This window comes from Corvus moneduloides, chromosome 3 (genome assembly GCF_009650955.1).
Source record: "Corvus moneduloides isolate bCorMon1 chromosome 3, bCorMon1.pri, whole genome shotgun sequence".
NCBI classification, from domain to species: Eukaryota; Metazoa; Chordata; class Aves; order Passeriformes; family Corvidae; genus Corvus; species Corvus moneduloides.
The window spans coordinates 61,613,169-61,628,180 of record NC_045478.1 but is presented as its reverse complement, the minus strand read 5'-3'; the positions used below and the strand labels follow the sequence as shown (position 1 = coordinate 61,628,180).

The following is a 15,012-nucleotide window of genomic DNA, read 5'->3' as shown; positions in this document are numbered from 1 at the left end:
TACTGATGCATGGGGTCGCTCCTGTGCAGGTACAGAGCTTCACACTTTCCCTTCTTCCTGTCAGCTCATTTTTACAGCCTTTCAGGGTCCATCTAGATGGCAGAACAACCCTCTTACCTTATGAGCCACTCAATCCATTTTGTGTCATCAGCAAGCTTGTTGAGGCTCATTACTGGCCACTCACTAGACTTTGTGCACTGATCACCACCCCCTGGCTGCAGCTGTTCAGCCAGCTTTCAAATTCATACGGGGCAATTAAAGGGTGAGCAAGACTTGGTGATCACTCCCTGTTTTCCCAATGGATGGACCAGCTGATGGATGGGTGGGGGGGGCATCTCTGTTGGTTCGGTGCTGATGCTGCAGCAGCTATTGAAGCTTAATGTCCTTCCACACCGTATGGCTCAGGGATCCTCTGAGAGGCCAGAGAAGGTAGACAGCTCTTCAGGCTTCCCTTTACCCATGTGACTGTACCAAGGGCCCACCCGTGCTTTGTTTGGTCCTTGAAGTACCCATCTTGTGCCTCTCTTGAGCAGCAGTAAGGCAGTAAGTCTAACAGCCTGCTGCCAAAAAAGGCAAAGCTGCTCTCCTTTCCCTGCAGCCCATTCCCAGCTCTGTGCATTCCTTTTCTTCATGTGCATCTTTCTCCCTAAGCAAACAGTGCTGTACGAATTGAGCAGACTGAATCAATGAGGGGGGAAACCCACAGGGGAGCAGCAAGAAGAGGCAGAAAAAGACTTCACCTTTAGAAAGATGTAATAGCAGAGTTCTACCAGAAATACAGTGACTGAACTGAAACAGAATTTCAGTCATCAGAAAAACACACTCATCAATTGAAAGAAATAATATTTTGTAAAAGATAGGTCTTACTATGGCTTAGAAATACTGCATATGGTTTGTGCAAAATAGAGAGGAAAAACTTTTAAAAAGTAACAGTTTATTTCTTCTAAAAAGTAAAATGCAATTTTTACATCTAGGAAAAACTGAATGAGCAGCTCGAAGAACAGCGGCAAGAGCAGGCTCTTCAAAGGTACAGGTGTGAAGCTGATGAGCTTGACCACTGGCTGCTCAGTACCCGAGCTACGCTGGACACCACTCTGCTTCCTGCTGAGGAGCCTATGGACATGGAAGCACAGCTGGTGGACTGTCAGGTAAAATGTTAAGACCGTTATTGAGTTGAATAAGCCAGCATATTTGTGGAGAAGTTTCTGAGCTCCTTAGCATCTTCTATATGCTCAGTTTGCTTCCTCAAAGATTTGTGAAACAAAATATAGCCTGTTCTTAATTTCTCATTAGAGATTGCGAACAGCACTTTAGAACGCCCATGTGAACGTAGCAGCAGGAAAACAAAATGTCCTGACTGCAGGAAGATTTGAAGTTCTACATCTTTCAGATGTAGTTTTGTTTAGCTTTAAAGGCATTGTATTTGCTTCACTTACTGTTTTTGCTCCCCTCGAGCTGGAGCTGTTGAACAGCTCACCTGATAGGTATGAAAACACCTGCAGTGTACTTTCCTACACGTCCTTTTCCAGATGAAGAACATACTGGCAGTAGCAGTGATGACTGGGATAGCGTTGTGTTTTCTTCAGGAATAATCCTTACATACATGCAAAAGTAAAGGATAATCATCAGTATTTACTGGTTTTGTATCTTGAAGATTAATCAACTCAGAATACCTAAACAACTGAGGAAAGACATGTTTCTGCAATAAGAGTTATTGCAAATACTTCTATTAACAAGACTTGGATCAGTCATAACATCCAGGTTCTCAAATCAGTGGGAATTTTCCATTTTTAAATGATAGATTAGAATTGTATAATCATTATAATTAAAATTACAAAAGAGACAAGAGAAAGATGGACAGAAGATCCCATTTCTTATTCAAGAATGAGGATCTCAACTATTTTAGGGTAAATGAGAGTTAAGTTTCATACAAGTCTGATGAATTTTCACTGACAATGCTTCATCATTGGAGTATTCAGTCTGCTTAGTCTCAAAAGTTCTTTCATCACCTGTCCTTGAGAGCCTTTTGTTGTACATAGATAAACCCTGGGAACTTTAAAAAAGTGGTATTTTTTTTAATATAATCTGTAGGAAACTCAAAAAGAAAAGTTAACTTTGTGGAAAAGTGAATACTGCTGTTCTTTTGCTGCTTGTTAAAATCTTAATGCAGTAAGTTCTATATATTTTTTTCCACTTTTTAGAGAATCTACCAATCTTATTCTGTACACATTTCTTCAGGAGAAATATTTGTAAGTTCATGCTTGACAGTTGCTATGGAAGCAAAAGCATTTGATGTCAGGCTAGGTTTTTGAGCAAGACTTGCTTGAGCCTTGAATCTCTAATACAGGAATGGTTAACGGAATGTCAGGGAAGTAGCTTTTGAGAATAAACATTCCAGAGATTTGTCACTTTAAGTCTCTCTTTAGACTAAAGAGGATTATACAGAAATCCTTAAGTCTGTCATGCACCAATCAGAAAGAGCAAGTAGTGAGAAGAGAAGCTTACCAACGCAGCCAGAGCAACACACAGTAGGAGGTAGGAAGCACTCGACTGCATGTAAATGAAAGAAGAGCAAAGAAGTAACTCTGGCTGTGTGCTTCATTTCTTGTCCTTCATGGATGTCAGTCTAGCTTCTTAGTCATCCTTACCTTTAATATGCAAATAAAGAGCATCTCCTCTACAACAAATTACTTGTTGCAAGTAAATTTTAATTTCCTATTTTGAAAAAGGTTGCAAACTGAAATGGCAAATACAAACATTTGCAAGCATATTCTAGAGGACTCTGAATGAGACTGGAAGGCAAGGCAATGATAATCTGACTTGCTCTTATCTGGGCAACGGGTGAGGTAGGCCGCAGGTCGTCTTGCCCAAAAACGTGACAGGTGGTGGAAAATGTATGAATTTGGGTCTTTGTTTTTGCTGCTGCAGAACATGTTGGTTGAAATAGAACAGAAGGTGGTAGCCTTGTCAGAGCTGTCTGTGCACAACGAGAACTTGCTTATGGAAGGGAAGGCTCACACCAAGGACGAGGCAGAGCAGCTGGCTGTGAAGCTCAGGACGCTGAAGGGCAGCCTTCTGGAGCTGCAGAGAGTGCTCCATGACAAACAGATCAACATTCGGGTGAGTGGCTCTTTCCAGCTGTTTTCATGGTGGGCAGGGGTTTGGGGATTTCATAGCAGGTTTATGCAACTGGGAAGAAGACTAAAAGTTTTGTGCTGAATCAGCTTGAGTTATTAATCTTTAGTTAGTACATGGAATTATAATTCCAAAATAAAAAACTTCCTAGAAAGCTTTAGTTGATCATTTTCAAGTTAACGTTGCTTTATGGTAAAACTATCCTAACCTCAGTATCTTCACTGAGGACAATAATGAAATAGATAGATGATTAGCTTGGTCTGGATATACTCTATTCCTGTTTCCAGTCCTCCCCCAACAAAAGAATGATCCTAAATATGTGCTTTTTTGCAGTGTGCACAACACAGTGAACAGATAACATACGGGAACATTTTTAATTATGGCTAATACTTAGTGGCATCATTATACCAAAAAAAAAATTTTATAAAAAAAATTCATTTAACCTCCATCTTGCCCTAGGTGTCTATTCCTAGCAGCTTTGGTCTGCTTGTTGCCACTAATTCGTCATATTTAACAGTTACTTTTGGTCATTCTTTAGGTCAAACTAGCATGTGGAGAACCGAATACATACAAGAAACCCAGTCATGTAATGTGACTGACTGGTTTTGAATTTGCTTGCCCTGCTGTGACTCCCTCCTCCCCCTTTTCTTTTACTTCTTTTCTTGGCTTTGCTGTTCAAATTAAACATGATAAGCTTCAAAGATTTCTGGCTTGTAATGCAGATTAAAGTCTACTGAGAGGTTAGCTTGAAAAGTCACTCGATGTTCTAAGAACTATTTTTAGTCCAAAGCAGCTGAATAGCTTTAAAACTTAACACATTTTCAGAAAAATAAAGAAATAAAAAAGAAAGGAAACCCCCAGGTATTTGTTCCTATTTCTTCTAAGATGAAGTAACTTTAATGTTATTCTTGCATATTAAACCTCATGAGTAGGCAAGTGAAAAGTAATCCACAGCATGTAGGCACATGATACTTCGTTCTCATATATTACCTGTGAAGTGAAAAGGCATCGCAGAGTTTTTTTCTAAATTTTAAAATATTTTTTAGAATTTTAAATGGAGCAGTGTGATTTAGTTTACTTAAACTCTTAAAACAGAATTTTGGATGGTTTTCTAATTTCTAAAATAACAACAAAATAATTTCCAGGTGTAGGATATGAACCAGTTAAGGTGGTGCATGAATGCAAGACTCAAGTTTCTTTATGAATTTCAAGCCTTTCTTTGACTTCACTTACAGATCATGTAAGATAATAGACATAGGCAGTAGAACATCTTCTAATCTTCACTGAGCAATTTTTTTCAAATGAAGAGTTCTATAATGTTGTTTTCCAAACAATGGACTGAGGCCAAGAGCATCAGATGCCCCAAACTGTATCCACTGCCACTATAATTCTGTTCTATTAACCCTGAGAAACATTACAAACTAACAGCACTGTTGTTCATGCATGTAAAAAACTCAGACTTCTACGTGTCTCCAGATGTTCTGATAACCTTGTAATTGCCCAGAGTCATAGACCAGCCTCCTCCCAAAAGAGGGAACCTCCCAAGTCGCCCCGAAAGACTATTATAAAGACTGAGCTATATTTTCCTTAAAGCATATTTCAGCCTGTTGCTCCTGTGCACAAGGCTTTTTAGGAGTCAGTGTGAGATTCTCTGACTTTCTTAGAACAATTTCAGTTTTCTTCTGATTTTAGTTAATGAATGTTACTAATGACATAGAGAAGGTGACTTGGAGACCATCTTCTTTATGAATAAAATAAAGTAGTGAAACTAATCAGAAACATGCTGGAACAGGAGTATTGCAGACTATACTGTCTCCAAAGGTGGCGCTTTGAAACACACACAAAATACTGTGTCTGTTACTGTTTATTCTCTGGTTTAGGGGCAGTGAAACTGAATAGACTCCTTAAAAAACAAAGAAGTAGAATGGATTCTGCAGTAAAAAAAACCCCAGCAAAACGGATAGTGTTTCTTTACTTTTTATTACAAAGGATGTGTGGGGGAGGAATGACTCGTTTCACAAGAAAAAGCGTGCCTATAATTCTGAAATCCTTTGAAAGATCAATTTCATCGCCATCTTCTTCAGGGATTTTCCGTTTATTTTTGTGCTAGGCTGGACAGTACCCGTGAAAGACAGGTTCAAGCTTGTGTTTCCCTGGCTGTTTAAAGGCAGTGTAATACAGTTCCTTCAGACAAACTTCAAATGAAAATGCAACAGTATTTTTTTCAAACTTACATTCTGTAATTTGACAATGATGAAGTCTGGTTCACAAATACTCTTAATCTAAAAAGTATGCAAAACAGCATATTTTCAAAACTTCATTGCATCAACGAATGCCACAATCCTTTTTACACTGTTTGCTATTGCAGGCACTATGAGACTGTTATTTATATGTCCTAGTATAATTCCACAATTGTAGCCTCTCAGTCCTCTTCCCAGAGAAGAAGGGACCCAAAATGTAACTGAGGTCAACCAGTCCACCCAAATGCAAAGAAGAACTAGGTACTGTTCTCTAAAGAAATTTACAAGTTGAATAGCTATAGTCTCTAGAGTATATAAAATGAAGCAGATGTTTCTCCGCCCACGCACAATTTACAGAAAAATTGTCTAACTTGTAATAGAAAAGCTAAAATTCCAAACCCTCTTTACCTCTCACATATTATTTTCATTGCCCAATCTGACTTTCTGTAATAACATCGTTCACACTCCAACTATGTCAGCTTTTCTATAAACTTGTTCCTACAAAGTAAAGTATCATGGTTTACCTGCAAACTGAAACCTTAGTAAAACAAAGTTATTTCATAAAGCAAGGGCTCATGGTTCTTTTCCAGCTCCAGATACTTCTTGCTTGTTTTGCTCCTCTTAACAGTTTATATCCTCTAACACTAATCAGTCCTTTCAACTTCAGTACACTCATCTTTCCCCAAAATTAAAATCTTACACCTGACTTCTACTGCTTAGCAAAACTCTGCTGTTTCAGTGGCTGGTGCCAGGGACACTGGTGGCAGAGGTCCATCTCAGTTGTTGGCATAAGGAGCACCGGGTGAGGCAAGTAGGATTTCCACACTCACCTTCTGCCCTACTGGTCCCTGTCTGATTTGAGAAACGTCCTCTGAACACACAGAGTGTCTGTGTTTCGGAGAGCCTGTTGTTGAACCATTTGGCACCCTTAATCTATTTAGAATAAAAGTTGAACCATGGGCGTATTACGAATCCTTAAAAAATGAAATGGACAGACAAGGTGGGAGAGGTATTAAGCCCCAGCTTTAGATCTTGAAGCTTTCAAAAAACCCAAAAACGTACAAGCTCTACAGTCATCATATGACTGCATGTAATATTAAATAAATCCAGAGAGATGTGTACATCTAAGTAGCCACACCTACAAGTCTGTCTCTAACATAAGGCCAAGCATGCTAAAATACCTACATTTGAATACATTGGCTGCTAAAATTATTTAAAATTGCAGCCAGCATGGAAGAAGTTGATAAAACGTTTTTTTGAGCTATTAAGGCATTTGTTCTTTTTTGCATTGCTTACACAGAAAGCCTGTCTAATCACTCATGTTGGAAAAACATAATGATAGAAATATGAATGGAAGGAGCTACTGCTTTTGCTGTGCTGTTCTAACATTCTGTGGTTTGATCTCTCTTACTTTCTCTGCTGTTCATATCATGTCATCTGCTGTTTACCCAGTGTGTTTCTGCTGAACATAAGAGTTCTGTACTTATTGATAAATAAATATGGACCAGAATGACAACCAGAATTTTCTCTTTTTCAATTAGACAAAAAAATTGCTTTTATTAGGATAAAAACAAACCTGGCAGAAACAAACCACTGAATCCCCGCATTGCCAGCTAAAGTTGCACCCTCCTTTACAGATCAAGGGTGATTTTTAGAAGCAGAACAGTGTTTAGAAACACATCAGTCCATGGTCTCTGACCTCTGGTCTCTGATTCTGCTAAGTGCAGTAATGGCTGTTTATTTTTACATTTTCAGGGATGCTCTTCTTTCTAGAAGCCAAAAGCCAGTAAAAGTCAGAAATCTAAAGTCATTGCTCACTTCAGAATTTATGTGAGCCATCAGCTTGGGAGGTGGGAGATGGTTTTGCACAGATGAGCTGGACCTGCAATCTCTCTAACAATGCAGAAGATTTTTTTAAATCTTAAATTATCTTTCTTAAAGCAGGGATCTTTACAAGAAAAGGAAGAGAGTGATCTGGACTTCGTTTCCTCACAAAGCCCCAGTGTTCAAGAATGGCTGGCACAAGCAAGAACTACTCGCTCCCAGCAGCAGCAGAGTACCCTGCAGCAACAGAAAGTTGGTGTTTTGCATTTCTTTTACTCCCATCTTCAGATTGCACTTAATGCCATAGCTGAGCCACTCTTGTTAATATTTCCACTGAAATATTAATTTTTAAACTGTTTCTTACTCACTGCTTTTGTAATGATGCATCTGAATTCACTGTCTCATATCTGTAACCGTCAGGCAGACTAGACTTCCTGGGTGATCATGGTCAATTCGCTTAATCACTCTATTCTTCTTTTGTCCATCAGTAGAATAAAATTGAATCAACCCTTTAAGTTACTCTAAGGAGAGATGATAATATTCAAAATAATAACTTGGCCTTCATAGAAGCAAAGATACACATATTGTTGTGTTGCATGATATGGAGATATTCTCACTAGAATAGGTTCCAGAAACTGCATGGCATTAGTTAATTAGGTCAATAATCCAGTTTATGTACCCAGTTTTTCTGTGTTGGCTGGAGATTTTGGACCCCTTTTGGTATTCAAGAAAACCATTTCAGAAGTAGCTCAGCTAACTTTGCATGAGAGTTAAGCAAGGTAGACATATTCTTCCATGACAAAATCAGTTTGTTTGAGATTAGTTCTGGTTTTTGTAACTAGGAGCTGGAACAAGAGCTAGAAGAGCAGAAGAATCTTCTTCGATCTGTAGCATGCCGTGGAGGAGAGATCCTAACACAGCAAAGCTCTGTTGAAGGCCCATCCATAAGGTTTGCTTTCATGTGTTGTTCTGAAAAGTAAATTTCTGAAGCTGTGCTTTGTCATCCTTATGTTTGCATCCTTCTTCTGCTCTTAGTCCTCTAATTTTTGTTTTGTCATTTTTATACAGCACCTACGGTACTGGAATACTGATTTGTAATTCAGGGGTCTGATAATACAGTTACACAAACTGTTTTGTGGTAATAGATCACCTTCAGCATTTAGAAATGCCCTTTATTCTTACTAGCAGGCATCACACTATAATTAAAGACTAGTGGGACTCATTAGACAAGGAGTGGGTCAGTTACTATAACTTTATGGACCAGCACTGGTGCGTGAATCACATCTACCTCAAACATTGGCATCTGCCATTGTAACCAGATCTTCCCAGATGAGATACTCTGCTTAATTTTATTTTTACTGCAATTAGCAAGTGTTTTTCTTCTTGAAGCCTTCATTCTACTGCCAGAAAGTACTTAACCAGTCTCCTTCTGTTTGAGGCTTCCTTCTGTCACGTGATGGTATGCTATAGAAGTAAAGAAAAAAAATCAAACAGAAAATTTTGAATGTGATTAACTGTTTACCAAAGCTAAACTCATATGCTTGTACTCCATTGAAATATCCCAGTGTGTCTGACATTTTGAGAAAGGAGGTGAGGAAGGAGTCAGATAAAATATTTATTTTAATTCATGCTTTGAACCAAAACCTCTTTATAGGTTACATTTCAGTGTAGTATATGTTCAGTCTGGTTTGGGGATTTTTTACTTATTTTGGGTACTTGAAACTCTAAACACTTTCTTAAAAAGTACATTTTATTCCATCAGACAAGAACTTCTTGCTGTTCAAACCAGCCTTTCTCTTATTATCTGAAAAACAAAACCAAAACCAACAACTCAAAAGCTTTGAAAAGTAGCACTTAATGTAAATGTAGAATTTCCTGATGGAAAATTATAACTTTAAATGATTATAACTTTTGCATTTCTTAAACCTTTATGCATCTTCTGATTCAGTGAGAAGCCTGATGTGCTCTCTGAAGAATTAGTCTTAGAAGGCGAAAAGCCATCCTCTGAAGAACAGATGAAGAGGAAATGGGAAAGCCTAAACCAGGAATTCAGTACCAAGCAGAGACTTCTCCAGAAAGCTTTGGAAAAAGAACAGCTGGTAGCTTTTTTAAATTTCTCATTCCATTTTCTCTTTGAAAGCAGTTGTTACAACAGGAGGTACAATATGTAGATCCATTAACGTGCTGTAGTTAATGCATGAGATACGGAACAATTTAATTTTGTGACCCCTTTAAAAACTGTTAAATATTGGCACCAACACTGCTCATGTTCAAAGTGATTTGAATTGCACTACCATCAGGTTAATGAACTAGAAAGGAAGAAAGAGCTCAGACAAAATGTTTATCTACTTATCTAACTCAGGATAATTCTGGAACAAATCATCCCTCTGGAATTGATCAGTACCCTGGCAACCACTTAGAGGAAAACTGTTATTTTCAGTTTAAATTTGTTGGTTATACGCAATTCTTGATCTTAGTGGATAAGGAATTTCAGGCACAAAATTTCTACTGGAAGAAACAGGGATTCGTGAATTAAACTGGGGACAATCCAAAATCTATATTAACATGTATCTTCCATTTTATTGTTAATAAACCCAGACCCACTCTTCTTTGTATAACACTCTATTAATCAGCTTCCAAAGTTCTAAATACCTTGTATTATTTAAACAGTAATTAATTATACTTTTCGTAAAAACCAGTAATTTTTAATTCTGGCCTACAAGTATTTATCCTGCATTTCTAGTGAACCTCCTGTTGAGCAATATTTATTTGAAATATTCATGACATGGAGCTTTTGTGGGAGAACCATGAGCATTAGCTGGTGATAGTCTCAGTCAGCAGGGAATCTGTACAGCTGAACTTTGTGCCCTGCATATGGTAGATGCATGCTAATTGGTACTTGTCTCTCAGCAGCTTTATAGCAGACCAAACAGACTGATACCTGGAATGCCTTTGTATAAGGAGGAGACACAGGATGAAGATAAATCCTTAGTGTCACCAGTATTGGTTGAATTGAATCAGGCCTTTGAAGATGTCTCATCTGAGGTAATTTTCAACTGTCTTTGCACCTGTCCTCCAGCAAAGCCACATTTACAGTGAAAACTCTTCCAGCTGTGACCTGGAAATACAGGCCTTTCCCAAATAATTAGAAGTTAGAAAGACTGTCTCGTATTTCTATTCTGGACTTCTCTGGTTCCTTTTGCCCAGGCTGGACGGGTGGAGGAGACCCTGCATCTTGAACAGAAGCTGTATGATGGTGTCACAGCCACGTCGGTGTGGCTGGATGGCGTGGAAGAGCAGGTCTTCATTGCCACAGCCCGGTTGCCAGAGGAAGAAACAGAAACATACCTTTGCAAGCAAGAGGTAAGGAATCCGTGAGTAGGACTTCCTTTCAATTGCCCATAAGTGTGCATTTTATGTAGTGTTTAGAGCAGAAGTATTAGACTCCTGGATAAGTGGCATGTCACTGACATAATCTCTATGTAACTGCAGCATTCTGCAGCTGGCCGTGTTGAGAATGATGCGGAAAGCATGGACTCTTTCTTCTGTTTAGCTTCTTTTCTAAGTATTAGCAAACACCACATTGTCGAAATTGAAACAAAGTGAAAAAAGAGGGAGGAATGCTCTGGGATATAGAAACAGTACAAGTTCATCAACGTTAATTAGGGGTGAAAGAGGGGAAGAGAATCGAGCGGTGGCGGGGAGAGAGAGGCAATAGGACAAGGGAATAACTGTTTTCAACTGAAGAGGATAGATTAAGACGAGATATAAGGACGAAATTTTTCAAAATGAGAGTGTGGAAATGCTGGAGGAAGTCGCCCAGAGAGGTGGTGGATGTTCCCTCCCTGGAAACATTCAAATTCAGGCTAGAGAGGGCTCTGAGCATCCTGATGTAGTTGAAGATGTCCATATTTGATTCAGGAGGGTTGGACCAGATGACCTTTAATCCAACCCAAATGTTTCTATGGCTTTACATCACTTTGTTCCAGTGCTTGTTTTCCTTGGAGCAGTCTGTTATCTTTTCACTGTCAGAGGTTACTGTAGCTGCCATCTTTTTCTAATGTGTGTGTATACCAACAATGTAAAAAAGTCACTACATCACTGCAAAACTGAAAAAGTTTATGGCAATGTTTTCCTGCTTTCCAGAATGTCTGATTGTCACTTTTGTTTTTCTATAAAATTAGTCTCTTGCCAAAGAAATCAAAGACATAACAGAAGAAGTGGATAAGAACAAGATTTTGTTTGCTCAGATATTTCCTGACGGTAGTGATAATAGGGTTATTATAGAAGACACTTTGGATTGTCTCCTGAGAAGACTGACCTTACTGGAGTCAGTGGTAAATCAGAGATGCCATCAGATGAAAGGGCGGCTCCAGCAAATTGTCACGTTCAAGGTATGAGGCCCAGGTGATGAAATTAACAGAGGTATATGTCAAATGGAGATATAAACGCTGTGAATTTTTGGTACCAAATCAAAAGAACAAGGTTGTCACAGATTTTTTATTGAAAAATCAAACTTCTCAGGCTATGCAAAATTTGATACTGTAATAATTACTCAGAATTTAAACTCTCTGCTAGAAGACCTCTACAACTCATGCAACTACTGTAAAGTGATAATCATTCCATGCTGTCTCACCCTACTGGCATTACATAAAAGGAAGTCTGTGTTGTGCAAATGTGAAGAAATGATTGTAAGTGGAGAAATGTGCACTTTCAGAAATCTTTTCAAACAGAGTTCAGAAATGCTTTCAGATCTTACTTGGTCTCTACCTTATCTCCTATCATTATTATTATCATTATCGTTATCATTATCATTATCGTTATCATTATCATTATCATTAATAATACACTTCAGCATGGTTTATTTTTAATTTAAAAACCCATAAATTTTAAAAAAAAAAGATTCCTTGTGTCTTTAGATTAGGGTCATCTTTTCATAGATTGTTACTACTGGATTTCCTTCCAAACTCCGTAATCTTTCCTCTGTGGTCACCATTTTTCAATGAAAGACCTTCCTTTGCTGATGACAGTGAAGTTGATTAGAATTCATTGCATTATTCTTACAGATTTTTGGTATTTAAAATAATTACTGAATGTAAAAATAAATAAATAATCAGTAATGATTTCTGAAAGTCTCAGAAGAATGTGCTGATAATTTTCTGTTGGGATGAATGCAATAAAAAGATAATTGGTTGTATTTCAGCAAGTAATATTTATGTGTCTGGTCTGATAAAACATTCTAAAAGTTGGAGCTTATGGTTAGCCCTGTAAAGTGTGGGGGCCTTGTTTACTTATGTGTTATATTTGCTCAAGTCTGTAATTAAAACAGCTTGCCTTAGAAGGTAAAACCAAGCTTGTTTACAGTCATAAGTGGTTGAATAAACTGCTCAAGAATAACATGTTTTTGTTACATGAAGGTAGTGACCCTTGGTAATTAATTATCTAATTGGAAGGCAGAAGCAGAGGTGCATTCATGGGTTATGTTTTGAATAGGAGTTGCTTTAGCTCATAGTTTTCATAACTGGATTTTCAGCAATGTTAAATTCTTTGCACTGGCTCATTATGGCACTTTTCAAGTGGGTTCTATGCTGTAGTGCTGGCCATGTAACAGTTGATGATTTAAACATCTTGCAACATGGAATATTTTTCAGTTGTTTTGTGCTGCGATTGGCTATAATCTGTTGGTTTTGTCTCCTGTAGAATGATCTGAAGCTCATGTTTACATCGGTGGCTGATAACAAATACTTACTTCTACAGAAATTAGCAGAGGCAGCTGACAGACCAGAAACAGAACAAATGCAGGTACTACCACATACCTGTCACTTGGGGAGAGGGGAAGAGGTAAAGTTTTTATCCAAAGTATAAATGGATTCTAGAGAACAGTTGCTTTTAATGGAAGAACAGATGTATTCACATGAAGTATAGGAAAATGAGTACGTCCGAGAGTGTACTACACATGTTTGTAAGTAAATAAAACAAAAAGGCACAACAACAAAAAAACCCTACCAAAAGTGTCTTTCTTATCTCCCAGCTCACCCAGTACCTAGTTATGCTTATACTGGACAGTATTTGAAAGAAAGAAAACTTCAATAAACAAAACAGTCCAAAGTTTAGCTAAATTGCTTGGCTATTAAACTTCGTGAAGAACTGAAGGCACTTTCTTGCTCACTGGTTTATAGTCATGTCTTTAATGTTAATAATTTTAATTTAAGACAGTAATTATTATTTCTTTATCAGGAATGGCCTGATGAATAATTAATTATATGAAAAAGTATATCCTGTTTTCTTTCTTCTGTTTTGCCAGTGAGAAAAATGAATGAAGTATGCTAAGGGCTACTTTTTATAGGTATTTGTTGTTACTGATGCCTGGTGCCAGCAGGTGACTGAATGGAAGAAACTTAACCCTTCAGCTAAACAGAAGTACTGGACTTTATATACCTGGCATTCAAATTTTGAAGGAGTTTATGTCTCCTGTATGAAAAAGAGAGATTTCACTGTGTCTTTCTTCTCTATCTTGTGATGCCAAACACTGGCAAAAATTTATTTCCTGTGTGATTAATTTAACTACTGACTAGGAAAACAATTTGGTAACCAAAGCAAGTGAAGTTATTTGTTTCCAAAAAAATCTCCCTTGGCTGATAAAACATTCAAACTTAAAACCATTGCTGTTTGTTCAATATGTGATTAGGAAAGTAGAAATAAGGCCCTTAATCAGCTGGATGACTTTAGTTGCATGAGGTGAAAGTTTAGTGACTGTATTGTGCAAACTCCATCTTACTGGAAGGCAGGAGTTCTGCTTCACATACATAGTTAAAGAATATTTGGATAGGCAGCTTCCAAGAAAGGGCCTCAACAAAGTACTTTTAAGTACAGGAATCTACCTCATGCTTTTAACTTTGTTATAATCCGCATATGTTACTTCAGCAGAGACCTAGGAAAGCTTGTGACTTCCACTGATAAAACTCATCATCTGCAGACACTTGGAAATACCAATCTGTGTTCTTAAGTTGCAGTTTTCCAAATGAGAAAAGGGAGCTACAAGTCTTTTTCCTTGACAGTAATTTTGGCCCCAGCTTGGTCCTGAAAGGGACCTATGTGCAGCTCTTTGCTTTCATACATGGGTTCTGCTGTGATGGTTGTTTGCTTGGAATGACTGTTAATAAAAATAATTCTTTAAAAGACATTGTTGCATTTAAAAAAAAAAATATTTTGGGTCTCTATTGTATAATTAAAAGCATGGAAATTTACAGAGATGTTTGGTATGAAAAAATACCAAGAATAGTATTTTATATGATACTAAAACAGCTTCTTATTAAAAAATAATAATGATATGCTTATTTAACTTTAAGAAAAAAACTGGGCTCTCCCAGCTTTTAATTCATACATTTACTTCATAGCATCCTTTAAAATTTCAGCACATTGAAGGTCTGATTAGCACTGCAAGCAGAAAAGAATATGATCATAGGCCAGCTGCACTAGTGTTATTAAAACTTCAAACTAAGCAATGTAATTTTCATATACAGGTAATACTGCAGGCAGAAGAAGGTTTAAAGGAACTAGATGCTGGAATCAATGAATTAAAGAAGCGTATAGACAAGCTACAAATTGAGCAACCTTCTCTACAAGAATTGTCTAAGATCCAGGTATGATTCATTAGTTCTATCCTAGACCCGTCCATCCTATCGCCTGTGATACCAAAGGAATGCTCTTTTTTATTGTTCATAAGGCAGTTTAGGAAAAGGGATTTAAAAGCATTTAAGTGTGTATAAAAGATAATGTTCTCTTGTTCACCTAGTTTTTCTATTTTTGCCTC

At 37.6% G+C, this 15,012-nt stretch overlaps 1 protein-coding gene across 22 annotated transcripts in view; it reads left to right on the top strand.

The window, feature by feature from the left end:
• Positions 1-15,012, top strand: part of SYNE1 (spectrin repeat containing nuclear envelope protein 1) — a 295,197-nt gene that overhangs the window by 207,958 nt on the left and 72,227 nt on the right. For 11 of the 22 annotated variants that reach the window (XM_032101874.1, XM_032101876.1, XM_032101872.1 and 8 more), the window contains 11 exons: positions 975-1,148; positions 2,202-2,249; positions 2,929-3,120; positions 7,317-7,451; positions 8,042-8,148; positions 9,148-9,298; positions 10,110-10,244; positions 10,407-10,562; positions 11,384-11,593; positions 12,900-13,001; positions 14,723-14,842. In XM_032101874.1, coding sequence (XP_031957765.1) covers positions 975-1,148; positions 2,202-2,249; positions 2,929-3,120; positions 7,317-7,451; positions 8,042-8,148; positions 9,148-9,298; positions 10,110-10,244; positions 10,407-10,562; positions 11,384-11,593; positions 12,900-13,001; positions 14,723-14,842 — 1,530 coding nt within the window. The remainder of the gene's footprint in view (positions 1-974; positions 1,149-2,201; positions 2,250-2,928; positions 3,121-7,316; positions 7,452-8,041; positions 8,149-9,147; positions 9,299-10,109; positions 10,245-10,406; positions 10,563-11,383; positions 11,594-12,899; positions 13,002-14,722; positions 14,843-15,012) is intronic. The other 11 variants (XM_032101882.1, XM_032101879.1, XM_032101880.1 and 8 more) reach the window with 5 other exon arrangements.